At 37.2% G+C, this 16,872-nt stretch overlaps 1 protein-coding gene across 1 annotated transcript; it reads left to right on the top strand.

Moving 5' to 3' along the window:
- Positions 1-13,763: 13,763 nt before the first annotated feature.
- Positions 13,764-16,660, top strand: LOC131077872 (bidirectional sugar transporter SWEET5). The gene is made up of 6 exons (XM_058015462.2): positions 13,764-14,114; positions 14,529-14,565; positions 14,702-14,918; positions 15,043-15,204; positions 15,434-15,553; positions 15,655-16,660. The coding sequence occupies exons 1-6, from the start codon at positions 14,078-14,080 to the stop codon at positions 15,877-15,879; spliced, it is 798 nt and encodes a 265-aa protein (XP_057871445.1). The 5' UTR covers positions 13,764-14,077; the 3' UTR covers positions 15,880-16,660.
- The last annotated feature ends 212 nt before the right edge of the window (positions 16,661-16,872 follow it).

Below are 16,872 nucleotides of genomic sequence, written 5' to 3'. Positions count from 1 at the left end.
TTAGTAGGCCAACAAAAAGACATAGGGGTATGAACCAAAGAATTGTACCCCTCTTTTACCAAATAGGAGCCTGTAGCATTTTTAACCCAAACCAAAGAATCCTCCTTGTTATGGAAAACTAAAGGTCTCCTACGAAGTTCTTCTACAAAAGCTAAAATAATATCATTATTAATAGACAGGGGAGGGACATCCTTCCATTTAGCCACTAAACATGGACCTAAGGTGACAATGTTAAAATAATCTACAACAAAAGGTCCCCAAAGATCCAATAGGATATCCGACAAAGGGGACTAGTCACAAATAGCTGAGAGAGGAGGATGCCCATTCCAAACTTCATCACAAAAATGGGCCTTTCTCCCATTATGGACAACCCAAGATAAATGTGGTACGACCACCTCCCTACAAGAAATCAAAAAATTCCAAAACATAGAACCCTTCGAAAGGGATGTTGTAGTAAAAATCCTTTCTTTGGATGCTCCCCTTAAATACTTGGCAAGCATGATGGAGGCCCATTTACTACAGGGGGTTGCATATAACTTCCAAATAAATTTCGCCCCCAATGCTTTATTCTGAATAACCAAGTCACGGATACCCGCACCCCCCAGCTCCTTGGGATGACAAATTTTATCCCAAGCAAGAAGAGGAATCTTCTGTTTCCCTCCTAAATTATCATTCCAAAGGAAGGTCATGATGGAAACCTTAATGTTCTTAATGACTTGAGAGGGAGCCTGTAGGATAGACATGAAATATGTAGGAATGACATTCAAAATTGATTTGATTAGAAGGATCTTACCAGCCATTGTTAGCTACTTATGATTCTAGGAGGAAATTCTAGAGGTAATAGAATGGACAACTTTATCCCAAACGGAGGTCTTATATGATCACAGAAAGAAAGGAATACCTAAGTACATACAGGGAAAAGTCCCAACTTGAAAACTCCAAAAGCGGGCAAGATTGTCCCGAACTAAAGTGGGGACATTCACAAAAAAGACTTTGGACTTCTGATTATTAACCTTTTGACTAGAAAAGGCTCCATAATCAGAAATAATTTTCTTAATAACTCGAGCTTCCCTCATAGAGACCACGCCAAACAAAAGCGTATCATCAGCAAATAAGCAATGATATTGTGAAGAAGGAAGACCATCCACTCTAATGCCTGACCATAAACCCAATGTTGTAGCATTAGATATATCCCTGCTTAATGTTTCCACCAAAAGAATAAACAAAAAAGGAGATAAGGGATCTCCTTGCCTAATTCCCCAAGGGGAAGCAAAAAAACTGGAGGGAGAACCATTAATCAAAACTGAGAAGCAGGCAAAGGATATACATGAAAAGACCCACTTAACCCAACAAAGCGAAAACCCTAAATGATGCAAGACCACCACCAGGGAATGTCAATTAACACAATCATAAGCTTTAAGCATGTCTAGTTTAAGAATCATTGCTGATGCCTTTCATTGAGATATGGAGTATAGGATTTCGTGAGCTACAATGGCACCTTCAGAAGTTTCCTGTCCAGCACAAACCCACCCTGCTCCAAAGAAATTATCCGAAGAAGGAGTTTAGACAGCCTAACTGAAATTGCCTTAGTAAAGATTTTATATTGATTTGGTTTTGGTTATTGAAACCTTTGAAACATAGTCTATCTTTTGTCATTATATACAAGCAAAAGACAGTTCAGAAATATAATGCAAAGAAAGAAAGAATAAAATCAAAGCATCTAAAAAACTGAACGCTGAATAGATGCCTAAGCAAATGCACGATGTTAAGGAATTCAAACAACATTAACAAATAAACGGTACATAAATAATGAAAAGACTACATAAAACTGTAGAAATGAGAAGAATGAAATGTATTAGTTACAAGATGGAATTGCAAATGTAAATGGTATTATCAAACATCAAAATTGATAGCAAAGACATCTATTGACCTTACAGTGTACCAAAATTTGACCCGCAACTCACACCAATGAAAAGAAAGCATTACAAATATTCCACCATGCGCATGGGGGCAGTCTCAAACTAAAGCACATATGCCATTAAGTAACAGGAAGCTTTAAATTTAGTTTAAATATATCAAAATATGGCACATGTTAAAACTATAAAGTCTGTGAGATTAGATAGCATATCAAAATCTTGTGCATGCACAGTGTAAATATTTGAATATATGGTCCATGTCTATGTGAGATTTGATAGGGTAGCATATAATAGTATCTTGATAGCAACTTTTAAAGGCTATTTTTTCCAGCAATTTTGTAGGGTAGCAACTTGTTGAATCCAAAAGTAGATTCCCTGTGCTTGTTTTATAGGTTATTTTTTTCAACAATTTTGATTGAGGAGCAAATATTATTATTTCTAATCACGAGAACTTTGTTCTCTTTTTTTAATGATGATGCATTCAATAAAGATTGATTTCGTGTAGGTTGTTTAAAGTTTTTAATAATTCTTTTACTGTCAATTATTAATTAATATATTAAAAGAATACATTTAATTTGTTGAAAATAATTTAGTGATGATGGTGGAATGTTTTTTATTATGCTATTCTTTAGGATTTTTGGAGGTGTAATTATAAGAGTTGAGATTATGATTGTTTTTCATATGATTTTGGCAAATGAATGATTCTTGATCTTCAATTTTTGAGAAAAAAATATTACCTTAGACTCATTATCCTTATAATAATAGATTTAAAAACAATCTCAATATATATATAATGAAAACCATGATTCTAAATTTAGCAATCATTCATAATCATTAAAAAAAATTGAAGAATTGATTATTTAAAAAATTCATTTATATTTATCTTCATTTATGTTATCAAGTACAAATTTTAAATGGCTCATTCTCCACATAATTATAACATTTCTAATATACATTTATATTTATATCCTTGTTCTATGATAATATGTACCCCTTTCAAATTCCAAAAATCAGAAAAGACTTGAGAAAATCGCCCCTTTGCCATCTCCACCACCATATACTTGAAGATGTCTTCTTCATCTAAACTTTCCTTGAAATTGTTCAAAAACAAATAGATTTCTCTTTGCCACATCATAATATAAAGTACACGATTACAAGAGACAATTAGGTTAGTCCTCAGTACAACATAGTTCTATAGTACAACATAGTTCTATCTTTCTTTTGGGAACGCCATTAATGAAATTATATACTCACAAGTGGTATATTTTTGTGCTAGATTTTGGCTCATGTCTCTCTATCTATCACTATTTTCTTCCACTTTTACTCATTTTCACATATCTATGAAACTCCATTCATGCTTAGCTCAATGGATTCACTCTTAGCCCTAGAATAATTGCTTGTTTACCTAGCTTAATTTTTGTGCTAGTTGAAATTGATTAGTGTATGACAATGACCCTAAAATTTTAAATTTTCAATTCAAGTTCCAACTATCCAGCCCCTTTTTCACTAGCCATTGCAATATGACATGTCATATGTTTTTGCAACATATTTTTGAGTCTTATCTTAAAGACATTCAATTTGTTATTAATTCAAATGTTTGATTTTGGAAATACAAATAATTTATGGAACAAGTTTCAATTTTCTAAGAGAAAAGACACATAACATGCATTGTTTGCATATAAGCAATTTGTATGTTTGTGTTTGCTCATCATGTATTCACTCTAAGTTGTGAATCAAATTAATCAAGGAGGCTAACTTAGGATAACATGGTCCCAACTAGTTCAAAATATTCTCATAGCATGTTATAAAATATTACAATCCTTAAAAACTCATCAAACATTGGAGATCAAATTTGACAAGATTTGTCAAAATTCTATGTGAAAGTTAGATTTGTGCATCAAGATATCAACTTTGAGGCAATTGGGATCAAACTTGCAATGATTAGGATAAGACCATGGTGCATAAGATTGATCTATATAAATTTTTCAATTTACATACATTTTGAGAGAACAAGCATTTCAAGGGCATTAATTTTTTGTACCCTAGAGAACAATTCTAATATACGATCTTAGCATAACTTATTCATTATTTTTCCTATCACTAGACAGCTAATCCTTCTCATTTAAATTTTCATGTTTATTGAATTGTTCATATACTAACCTATCCTTGAAATCAATCAATTTTATTTTTTTTGACAAAAGGGTTAAAACTTTATTGAGAATTAGAAACAATCATTACAAAAAGAATCAGAGCCCCGAGGCCCCAGAGAAGGAAAACTAGCCCAACCCCAATTCAACCAGCTTCTAAGCCACCTATGTCCTTAGTGAGAGTCTTCTTCAATTCGTGACAGTCATCCCTAGAGAGATGCTCCCAACCCTCCACTTTCCACTCATTATCATGTTCTGAAGCCCACTTGGCCAAATAGTCAGCCACTCCATTCCATTCACCAGGAATATGGTTGAAGGACACCTAATCCATTAAAGAGCTAATATGAAGAATCTGCTGAACAATCCCTGCCAGCTGCCACTAAATCCCACTCACCTTCTAATCAGACAACAAGTTAACAACAATTTGTGAATCTGATTCACAAATCACCTTCCTAAAACCCCTCGCCAAAGCCCGCTCAAGTGCATAAAGAATTGCAAAACCCTCCATCAAATTATTAGATTGATATCCTTTATGCACCGAAAAGAAGAAAACAACCTCCCCCCTGCTATTCCTGCCAACACCCCCAACACCAGCAGGGCTTGGATTGCCTCTATATGAGTCATCAGTGTTGATCTTGATATACTCATCTTCAGGGGGTGTCCACCTTCCAACCCTTTGCACCTTCTTCATAGCCCGTCTACCTTTCCGAACACAGGCCGAGCCAGGAGACAACTCCTACAATCCAAGCCTACTCACAATATCTGCCTTAACTCTACCCAAAGGGAAATTCACCTCACATTTAGCTTCCACTGTCTCCCGAATCATAGCAATGATCCTATTCCAAATTTGTTGAACAAACAATTTGGCCTCCCTAAAGATCCTCCTATTCCATTCAAGCTAGATCTGCCACAGAATGCAGATAGGCCCAATATACTAGACCATCTAGAGGAAGGAGGAGGAAATAGGAGGACGAAATAGTGTCAGATCAACATAGAGAAGGGGCATCTAAAGAACAGGTGTGAGGAGTCTTCCTCTCCATTACCACATAAAACACAGATAGAGGGCCCCAAGAATCTCCGCTTGCAGATATTGTCCCAAGTAAGACATCTATTCCAAGCCAAAGTCCAGGCAAAGTAGTTACACTTCGGCCAAGAAGCATTGTTCCACACATGTTTCCCCCAGTTCACTTCTCCCTCAAGTCTTTGACTCAACAATTCCCAGTAACCACTAGCCACAGAAAAAATGTCCTTAGGATTTGGAGACCAAACAAGCCTATCCCTACCCTTCAGGGAGCTACAGTGTCTATTTGCCAAAATGCCCTGCAACTCTGCACATTCTTCCTCCATCCCCACCACCGGCCATTCATTAGGAGTCTTCCACCATTCCAATTCTAGTCGACCGCACCTGTAGACAACCTTAAAGTCACTCACCCTTGACCATCCAGCTTCCAAGAACCTCTGACCTAGGTTTCCAAGGTTAGGAAACTGATCAAGAATGGGAGGGTAACCATCCCAAGAATCATTCTAGAAAAGAATCTCTTCCCCCTTCTGCAGATCCAAAAAAGCCCTTCCTTAATGAGAGAAGCCCCCTTCTTGAGAGTGTACCAGATCGATGAGCCCTTTCCTTCAAGCAAATATCTAGGGATTTCCTCCATCAGAATCCTCTGCATATATTTGTTGGCCAAAATCCTGGCCCAGCCTCAATCCTGCTCAACACATCACCTCCAATACAATTTAGCAGCCAGAGCTTCGCCAAAAAGACTAGACTGCCTTAACCCAAGCCCCCTAGACTGCTTCGGCCTACAAACTAGGTCCCAATTGACTAGACTCCATTTGGAAGAGGTGAGATTACCAACCCATAAGAATTTCCTAGCCAGAGAGTCCAAACCCTTCAAGAACCACTTAGGAGCCACCTGAAGCATACATCGATAGGTCGACAAAGCTTGAACCACCAACTGAATCAAAAGATCCCTCCCCGCAAAGGACAACCATCTATGAGTCCAGTGCTCAACCTTGGATCGGAATTTATCCAAGATCCCCTACCACAACTCCCTAGGGGGGTTGCCAAGAGAAATAGGAATACCCAAATACATCACGGGTAGGGAGCCAACTTGGAATCTCAAGAAGAGCAATCCTCCTCTGAATAGATTCAAGAGTGTTGAAAAAAAGGATGGAAGATTTATCCTCATTGATCATCTAGCCAGATGCTGCAAGATAAACATCCAGGACCTTACGCAGATTCAAAGCTTCATTGATCCGAGAAAGCCCCATCAGGGTTGTATCATCTACAAACTATAGGTGAGACTGTGGCTGCAAGTCATTCCCCCATCTCCAACCTTGAATAGAACCCCGACCCACATTATGCTTTATCAGCCTCCCCAGACCCTCAGCAAGAAGAATGAATAAATAAGGGGAGAGAGGATCTCCCTGGCGAAGACCCCTAGAAGCACAAAACAACTCAATATGGTCTCCATTGATAAGCATAGAGAAAGAAGTGGACGTAACACAACTCATAACCCACTAGACCCACTCGTTTGCAAAACCAAAAGCCCTGAGAATCTTCTCAAGGAAGGCCCACTAAACTCTATCATATGCCTTAGCCATATCCAGCTTGATAAACATAGCTTTTTCCTTGGAAGTTGCCATAGAATGAATGATCTCCATAGCAATTACCACCCCATCCAGAATTTGGCCCCCTTCCACAAACCCACTCTGCTCCTTAGAAATAACATTCCCCAAGCACTTCTTCAATCTATCTGCTATCAGCTTAGATATGATCTTATAAATCACATTGCAGAGGGAGATCGGGCAGAACTGGCCTAACCAGTTGGCCCCTTCGCACTTGGGGATTAGGGAAATGAAGGTCGCATTCAATGCCCTAAGCATTTGTTTATTCCTTTGGGACTCCTGGACTACTTCCAATAAATCCAGCTTAATTATATCCCAGAACTCTTGAAAGAATTCAACTGGGAACCCATTCGGTCCAAGAGCCTTTCCTTTCCTCATGTGGAAGACAATCCTCTCCAGTTCTTCCAGTAAAATAGGACACAAAAGCTGCTCATTCATCTCCTTGGAGACAAGAGAAGGGATGCAATCTAGAACCAGATTCTCCTCCACTATTTCCCCCTGAGAGTCCTCCCTAAAGAGGGATTGGAAAAATTGAAGAGACTCCCTAGACATCTCCTGCAAGGATAAGCATTGCTCACCTCTGTCATTAACCAGTACAGGAATGGAATTTTTGTGTCTTCTTGCTTTCACTGAGTTGAAGAAGAAAGCAGTGTTCTTGTCCCCATCCCTCAGCTAGTCAATGCGAGCTCTTTGCTTCCAATATACTTCTTCCCGAAGCTCCCATTCCTCAACCACCTTGATAGCTTTGTCTTCCTCTCTAAGTAGTTCCTCAGACAACCAATGCTCCCTAATTCTACTAGTGATCTCATTCAATGCAATTTGAGCATCTTTCTTCTTATGAAAAATATTCCCGAAGCCTTGACGATTCCACTATTTAAGCTGAAGCTTAACAAATTGTAGCTGCTTGGCAAAAGAGTACATGGTAGTGCCAAAAGCCAATCTCCCTCTCCTCCACCAGTCCGCAACAAGAACCTACAAAGACGGGTCCCAAAGCCACATAAGTTGGAATTTGAATGCAAGAGAATGGTCTACTCGAGCCGAAGACAACACCAGCTTGATGGGCCAGTGATCCGACCCTCTCCAATCAATAATCTCAGAACTTGTGGACCATCCCCCACTAATCCAAAAATAGGAAACCAGAAAATGATCAAATCATTTAGCAATCCAATTCTCTCCCACCCTCCTGTTGTTCCAAGTGAACAAACCATTGCTAGGCTTGACGTCAACTAGCTACATCAAGGAGATACTATCCTAGAAAAGGAAAGAAGAAGGTTCCAACCGCATAACACCCCCCTTCTTTTCACTCAACTCCAGGATGGCATTGAAGTCTCCTGCCATAATCCAAGGATGAAAAGGGGCCAACCTTTGCACACCTAAAACATGAGACCATAAGCTTTGCTTACCCTAAAAAATCTATGGGAGCATAAATATTTGAAAACAAGATGAATTCCCTAGTCTCAAGACTAGCCAACACCCCAGATAAAGAGGATCTGGAGGCAACCCACCAGATAGGGTGGAGCCTTAAAGGGTTCCAAAGACAAGCCACCCCTCCCGAGGAACCAACTGCCCCAACACACTGACACTTGCCTTACTCCCACAACTTTGGCACGAGCCCCATCATACTATCCACAGTAAGTTTAGTTTCTTGCAAGAAAAGGATATTGGGTGAGTGATTCCTAATCAAATCCCGAACAACTTTTTGTGTAGGGCCATTGTTCAAGCCCCTTACATTCCATGAGAGCACAATCATTTAGGAGGGTTGGAAAAGTACAAATCCAAAGTCTTCACTGACCCTGACTCAACCAAATTTTCCCCCATCAATTTGATCTTATCCAGATCCTTCTTTCTGCCAACCTTTGAGCTTTTCTCTAAAGCACTTTTCTTAATATCTCTCTAATGTAGACCTAGGTGAATGACCGACTTATTACTTTGAGCCCCAACCAATTCCAATTTTGAAGCTATCAGAGAACCCTCCCCCTCTGCTAGGTTCACCTCAATACCAGGGGCCAGGCCCAACTGAGCCCCAACTGTCTGGTCCATCTCCATCTACTGGCTTCCAACCACTAGCAAGGTCTAGGAAGATTCCTCCATTACATTTTCTAGCACCCCTCCTGATGCACCCTGATCAAGAGGGATTAACCCCGGGTTAACTTCCTGATGGCTCAGGTCATCCAGGGCCTCAAATCTGTTAAAGGTATCCTCCTCACGTCTTTCCTGTAAGGGTCTCTTTTGTCCTCTGTTCCTATTCTTTGTCTTAACTGAGACAAAACCATCAACACCCTCCACCACATCCGACATGACAGCTTTCCCCTTCTTAGCCCTAACAAGGCTCGGATTTGACTGCTGAGGTTGTCTCACTACTGGTTTGAATCTAGGACACTTACGTTGTAAATGACCATACTCATGACACAGATGACAACAAAATGGTAAATTCTCGTAATCTAGTTGTTGAACCCATGAATAAGAGCCTACACACATATCTATAGCATCTGGAAAGGGTTTACTAAGATCTATTTCAACACAGATATGAGCAAAGGTCATTACCTTTCTCCCTAGAGTTTGCGACGAGGATCCCACTGGCCTCCCAAGTAGAGCAGCGAGCATCTGAAGCACATCCTCTCGACAACATTCCACTAGAAGATGTGGTAACCGAACCCACACCAGAACTCTATTTGGGAGCTCCTCTGAAGGATTAAAACCCACATGCCAAGGTTTGATGAATAATCCCACCTGGTTGTAAAAATACAGACCTCCTTCAAAGACCCTATTCCGATCCTCCATGCAGTTGAACATAACCATAAAATAGTTATTTGCTAGCATCATGATCTCCATTTCCCCTTCCAGTGCCCATGTCCTCTGCACCCAATTTTCCAAGAACTGCAGGGAAACCCTCATTCCCAAAAATTTGTAGTAAAGTGAGTGGTTTGAAAAGTACTCTACGTCTTCAGCTATCATCTCAGGGGGAATAACCAGCTTTGGCCTTTCACTGCATCACTTAAGACACCCATTAATCTTCATGAGGTGAGAGCTGCCAACACTTCCAGTCCCTGTATCTGAGGCGAAAAGATTATTGGAAAGTGTGTTCATATTCTGAAGTGGGGGTTTTGATCCCACCACAGCTCGGAAGTCCATGGCTGAGGCCACCTGAGAGGCTTCACCACCGAAGCCTGTCATTGGATCTCACGAAGAATAATAAGGTGACAAAAGATTGCCACCGATCAAACCCGAAAACTCCTTAAGAAAGTGCAGCCCTTCAAGAACCACCCCTACTAAACTGCTCTACCCAAGAGACCAAATGAGCCCAGCCCCCCCCCCCACCGGGAGCCCCACAGGGAACCCATTGCATACAGCTGGCCGAACCTGGCACCCCCGCAAACCCAAAATACCCCCAGCGACCACTGCAGAAGCCCCTCCTCCCGCAACCGCTCCCTCCTCTGTTCTCCCCCGACACCCTTCACCGCCCTCTCCCTCTGCATCGACTACAGCTGCACCCACAAGCTAGGGTGTCAAAACCCTAGCTCGGCCTTTGCAGCTCCCTGCACTCGGGCCATCTTCATATTCCTCCTTGAAATCAATCAAATTAAATGTGCTAAATTATTGGATTTTTTTTATTAAAATAGAATATTTATGTAAAGTGATTTAGTTCCTTACAACTATATTGTATGATTAAATTGATATTCCAGATCACAAATCTAGAAAAATGATTTCTATAAGTGAAGTTAATAATTAGAAATAAAATGTAGAGAGGAATAATAAACCTAGACAAACCAAAAGGAAAGAAGTTTTCACAAAAGAGAAATTTCCTTCTCAAGTTGTATCTCATGAACTATTATAATACTATACTACAATCTAGATGCCTTAACAAAGTTATCCTGTACAAACAACAATGTACCAATGCCAGATAGAAATTACAATTGATACTAAATTTTTAGCTTAACATATTACAACACTTGTAAATATAATAGGTTGAAACAACATAACCTCAGTTCAACCAAATCGCTAAGGAAACACTAAGATGTAATCATTACAATGAATTAAAATTCCTAAAGCTTAACTATTTCATCTTTTTCTAGGCATCTAACAATGGTTAACGCTTGCAGTGTCATACTTTAAGATGTCTTCATGACCTTCTTTTAGGTTTTTCGCACTTACTAACATTTCCTCTATGTCTCACATTTGGCTTTATCATTTTTCAACATCATGTCATTCCTCTGCATTCTTTTTCTATTTGATTCAATCTTCTTGCATTTGAATTACATCTTCTCGCATTTGAATTAGGTCTTCTCAATATCAATTTTGACTCTCAATTAGTGATCGTGATCAACTTGTCATATCATCTGGACATCGTTGTAACTCTAATCATTGTCAATTAGGGTTTTGTCCTAAATATTTGTTATTTACAATATCAATTTTCCTTCAATCAATTATCAATTTGAATCAATTTGCAATCTTCAATTATCAATCTCTTTGTCAATTTGATTGATTTGTCATCAGTTTTTATCAATCTTCATCAAATCAACCTTTTTGTCAATATTTGATCAATTTGTCATCGGTCTCAATCAATTGCCAGTCCTTGTCCATTTGGGTCAATTCATCATTGATCCCTCGTCAATTTGTTAGTTTATCAAATCAAGTTCCTTTATCATTTTTGACCAATTTTTCATTGGTCTCTGTCATTATCAATTCAATTACTCTCACGTTCTTATCAAATGACAATTGTCATCATGTGTTTATTACATTAATTATGTCTCAACCTACTTCATTTCCTAAGCCATCTCCTAGGGTTTTAGGATTTAATCTTCTATCTCCTACTAGCACCTCTTTAGGTTAAATGAAATTATTTATTTATCCTATGAGCCACAATTAAATTGATTTATTTAATTGGCTAATTTCCTTCCTTTTTGTGAGAAAAAATATTAAATAAAAAATTATTTATTTCTGCCACCTTTTTCTCGCCTAACTTTCCCCCCTAATTTCTTCACTAATTATCTCCCCTTTTTGTGCTCAAATTTTCATAATTGAAAAGCTATTTTCCCTCCCAATTTGTCATAAGTTTATGAGCCCTTTTTGTGCTTGATTTGCCATAAATCAAATGGCACTTTTCTCTCTTCAATTTGTCATGATTATTGAGCACAAATTGCTCTCCAATTTGTTATTAATCATGTCATTAAACCATGCCAATTTGTAATTAAATTCCTTTTCAATTGATCATCCCAATTTGGAGACCTTTTTCCTATTAATTGAGCACCCTTTCCAATCATTATAACAACCACACTTTGAGTACCCTGTCGAATTCATTTCATCTTGCCATCAAGTTGCTTTCAATCACATTTGCATTTTGTAGGTGAAATCCACATGCCCAAATTTGAAGGAGAAAGATGAATGATGGAGGTCAATGAAGGAAATATCTTCAAATGGTTTGCATTTCATTTGAATGTTTTGTCTTCATTCTTTTATTGAGTGTGTTAGGACTTAATTTCATTGCATTTTAGGTTTCGTGGTTGCCTAATTGATTTCTTTGATGCCTTTACCTAAATCCTATATCACACTTGTCAATCCTTGCATTCTGTAAATTTTATCCTTTTAATATTAGTTTGGAGAGAGTAATCAAAACTATTTTTTATGACCTTGCTAGATAATGACGAGCTTGACTATTTGGAAATTGTTTTATCAAATCTTTCATAAAAAATAATCAAAATGCTAGAATTTTGAATGGTTTTGATTCATCAATGTTTGAAGGACATACCTTTTTGTCCTTCTTGTTATAGTTTTAATAGTTATGATATTTTATGAGGATTCAGTTGTGTACTTTTTTACTCAAACTTATTAAACTGTATTTCATAAATAGAAAATTCACAATGTTAACTCCAATTCAAGCATGCATAACCATAAGATTTCTTCCATGATCAAAACTACTTTACTTGTCCCTCATAATATATTACATTTAACTTGAGAAATATAAATTACACATATTAAAAATATGTTAAAAGCAAACTCCATGAATAATAGCCTATGTATAAATGTATTGTTTTATTCAATCGACACACTTATATTTTTAAATATAGACTCATATAAAATTAAACCTAATATCATAAAATATTAGATTAAAACCTCCATACCATATTAGTCTTCATTAATTTCTCATTTCAAACTCTATCTTTCACAATTCCTGAAAGTGTGCCTTTATGTAACCTGTCTTTTTTTAAATATTATTATATTTTTAATTTAATAAACAATTAAATAAGATTTATTTATAGAAAAATCAAAACTCCAATAACTCAAAAATATAATTGAAATGTAACCTAAAAAATTTCATACCAATAATTGCAATGAACAGTGATCCGTTTGAATATAGGTTAGTGTTGCACAGCTGCAAATGTGCTTCACACTGGAATTAATGGGTTACTTGTGAAGATGGAATCCATATACATAGCTAAACACAATCACCTTACATTTCGTGACGCTATTAAATCCAATTTTATACACATGTATTGGAATTTTGTTTACAAATCTATGGTTTGGAAGGGAAGAAAAATCATTACCAAGTTTTTTACCTCAAAAGAAACATAGCAATGATCGTATTGCACCCTTGAACAGTTGCATAGAATGAGATGGGCCAAAAAAATAAAAATAAATACACGCAATCAAGAATAAAAAGAAAGAGTGTTCATAAAAGGGGGAAGACTCAACTGCTCAGAAGAAAGCTGATCATGTTGGCCACCTTTGTTTAGAGCCTTCTCGCTGAAGCAAAGTGTTTGCGTGAATAGTAGTAGTTTAACTGCAATGTGGTGACTTGTCTACATAAAAATGCAAATTGGGGTGGCAGATCATTTCTATGACAAGGAATCTACGTGTATTTGAGATAATGATCTAATGGCGAGTAAAGATGGTATTTGAAATAAAACTTTTAAAATGAATATATACACGTAGATATTTTTTATCTTACTAAAATATAAGAAATTCAATGTACTTGCCTACCAATCTTTCAGAGTGATCTGTATCCCACACTTTGTATCTACTATAGAACATATTGTGAATTCCTTCTGTGGGTATAGTAGATTTTACTATATCAGCTAACCAGAACATAGCTAAAAGCATACCCATATTACTCTGTATTGAGCTGGTATCGAATAACTCTGATGTGTAAAGCTGTACGCATTGTGTTCATTAGTGATTTGCCTGTCATCAAGTTAAAATACAAGTTATTCCTTTCTACATTCCACTGCATATGATGATATCAAGTTGGTCATGTTCAGGATGAAAGCCTTTGAAAGGACCTAAAAATCATCGTGCTCTCCACAGCTTCATCTTCTTCTTGTGTTGATCTCAATTTGCATAATATATTTTCTTTCTGAGAACTGCAAAGACAGTTTCTTCTTTTGTTCAATGGCCTTTCCTCTGCAGCTTGTGGTGGGAATTATGGGTATGCCATCCAGACCACTACTCTGAAATATAAATTTAATTTTTCCTGTCTATGATTAGTTGCATCATAATAGTTGGATTTATGAAATTGTAAACTTTTCATGAATAGTTGCATCATAAAAGCATACCCTCTTCTTAACCCCCAAGGGATTATTTTGCTTGCTTTCCATTCCAACAATTTGTATATGGGTTGACATTTAGGTGACTAGATGTTGGATTTGTTCTGTATCTGATCCTCGTTTTGATTTGCATGTACAAATTTCGCTATAACTTTCTTTCTGATTTGCATGCACAAGCTTTTCTGTAGGATTGTTTCTCAAATCATGTGCAGATTTTAAAGTGTACTAGTTCATTTCTCTTAAGTTGGATTTATATGATAGTGCAAACTGATGGTTCATGATGGTCTGCGGTGCAGGAAATATAACTTCACTTGCACTTTTGCTGTCACCTATGTGAGTACTGTATACACCAGATTTCTCTGAGTCAAAAACTTGTCTAATGTACATGAGCACGACTAACATGTGAGACTTCACTATTGATCAAGATAACGAGCTCATATATAAATATTCTTGTATTTGGAAATTGCAGGACAACATTCTGGGAGATATACAAGCTTAAGTCTACCCAAGAGTATTCTGGACTTCTATATGTGTGTACCTTGTTTAACTGTTGTCTTTGGGTACTTTACGGAGCCCCATTTGTTAAACCCCACAGCACTTTGCTCCTCACGATCAATGGTACAGGCTTATTTTTGGAGATATTTTATCTTCTGTCCTTTCTAACATTTGCCCCCAAGCAGAAGAAGGTAACTCATTATGCCAGCTTAAGTTCGTAATTCAACGCCATTTGGTGGCTACTAAGTTAAATGCAAGAAGCTATTTATATATTTTTCATTACTCTGATATGGATTCCTTGATTTTATCTCGCAGGTGAAAACAGTGCGGTTAGCCATTGCAATGATGGCTGCTTTTGTCATGGTGGTTGCGGTTACAATTTATGGCCTGCACACATATAATGTCAGGCAGTTAGTGGTTGGCACTTTAGGTGTGATCCTTTCGATTGTTATGTATGCCTCCCCGTTATCTGTCGTGGTGAGTTTTGAATCTTATGTTACTCTTAACTCAGATTGCTATGAAAAGTTTAATATAGAAAACAATAGAATCTTTACCCAGAAATAATTGAAAATATTTAAAATTAATCTCTGCCCAGATTTAATAAAACAGAGAAAAAATCTGGTTTCTACCCTAAAACTAGAAATGCCTAAGTAGCAGATGAATTCATCATTTCAAGAATTTTGATGATATTCTGTTATGTTTGCAGGGAGATGTTATGAGAACCAAAAGTGTTAAGTACATGCCATTTTTGGTCTCTCTATTCAGTACTCTAAATGCACTTGTCTGGTCTGCATACTCTGTAATAGCCAAGGATATCTTTATAGCTGTAAGCTTCTCTCTATTCCTAGTGTTATTTAATAGTTTTCATGTAATTTTCGGGGAGAACTAAGCACCTCTTTTCTGATTGAATTATTCTTTTCTTTGCAGGTGCCCAATGGCATTGGCTTCCTTTTAGGAGTAACTCAGCTCGTTGTTTACCTCATTTACAGAAGCTCAGAGCCTATTTTACCTATATCTACAGAACTTCATAAACTTCCAGAAACCAAAAAGATAGATGATGTATTTGATCTGGCTATCGATATAATGGAGGTTGAAGCCACAAATGTTCTCAATGTGGATGCAGTGAATTTTATTATTGCTGATCAAATTTGATTTCATTCTCATTGATCAATGAGTAACAAGGTCTATAGAGTCTCCTCAGACAATCAGACTCTGTTCAATTGCATGAAAAACAGCATTAGCAGAAAAACAGGATGAATCCTATGAAAGAGAGAGAAATAGAGATTTTACGTTGAATCAATGTAAGAAAATTATATGGAATTGGACATTAAGCAGGCTGTCGAGAAAATAAATGAGATTATACCAATCTTATGCAACCTTTAAAAAAATTGGGATAAGATGCAAAGAACCAATTTCCAATGTTTGTTCGATTTGTGAATTGAAGACAGCAAATATGTTTTTTTTTTTGTCAGAGTTTAGCGCTTGGGATCTTCATTGTAAGCTTTTAATTCAGAGTTTAGCGCTTGGGATCACTCTAGATATTCCCTCCATCACCTTGTGTATGAACTGTTTCCTAAAATATCAGCCTTTCAAATTGACCCTACCAAAAAGATCTGTATTTTTAGTACCTGTCTCTGCTGTACTATAGATATTATCTTTCTCAGTTTCCAATTATTTCTGACCATCTCAAGCAATAAAAAACTTTTATAATATCATGCAGTCGTCTCCAATTACAATTCCTTCATGGTTGCAAGCTAATGAAACCTGCCAATTTCATGGTTTTAAGGGAAAATGATCTGACAAAAGAAAAGGCTGTCACACAGCTAAGTTCGCTGCAGCATGTCAAATTCTTTTATGACAAGAAATGGGCCTTGTCACAATGAGATCGCATTTCAAAAGTATAAATCATCCTTATCCATTTAGAAATAAGGCGTTTTTGTAGTCTGTTATGTTCAATAAAAAAAGGACATTACTTTTCATCATCTTTGTGCGGGTTAATGCAAATTGTTTTTGTACTAATAAAGCTGCTGTTCTGTAATTTTAATGGGAAAAAGTGTAATCCATTCTTCTACTAAGCAATAACAAGTAAAATTATAATAGGGCAAATAAATTATCATAATTTTTGATAATTTAAATTATATTTTT

Source organism: Cryptomeria japonica, chromosome 4 (assembly GCF_030272615.1).
Source record: "Cryptomeria japonica chromosome 4, Sugi_1.0, whole genome shotgun sequence".
NCBI lineage: Eukaryota > Viridiplantae > Streptophyta > Pinopsida > Cupressales > Cupressaceae > Cryptomeria > Cryptomeria japonica.
Note: the sequence above shows the minus strand (reverse complement) of the source record. Positions and strands in the feature narration are given on the sequence as shown.

What these genes read in the sequence shown, in the direction of transcription:
- LOC131077872 (XM_058015462.2), top strand. Translation starts at nt 14,078, where the DNA reads ATGGCCTTTCCTCTGCAGCTTGTGGTGGGAATTATGG. An exon ending in TTGCCCCCAAGCAGAAGAAG is followed by an intron (nt 14,919 to 15,042) that starts GTAACTCATTAT and finishes TTTATCTCGCAG; the next exon opens with GTGAAAACAGTGCGGTTAGC. An exon ending in CCAAGGATATCTTTATAGCT is followed by an intron (nt 15,554 to 15,654) that starts GTAAGCTTCTCT and finishes TTTTCTTTGCAG; the next exon opens with GTGCCCAATGGCATTGGCTT.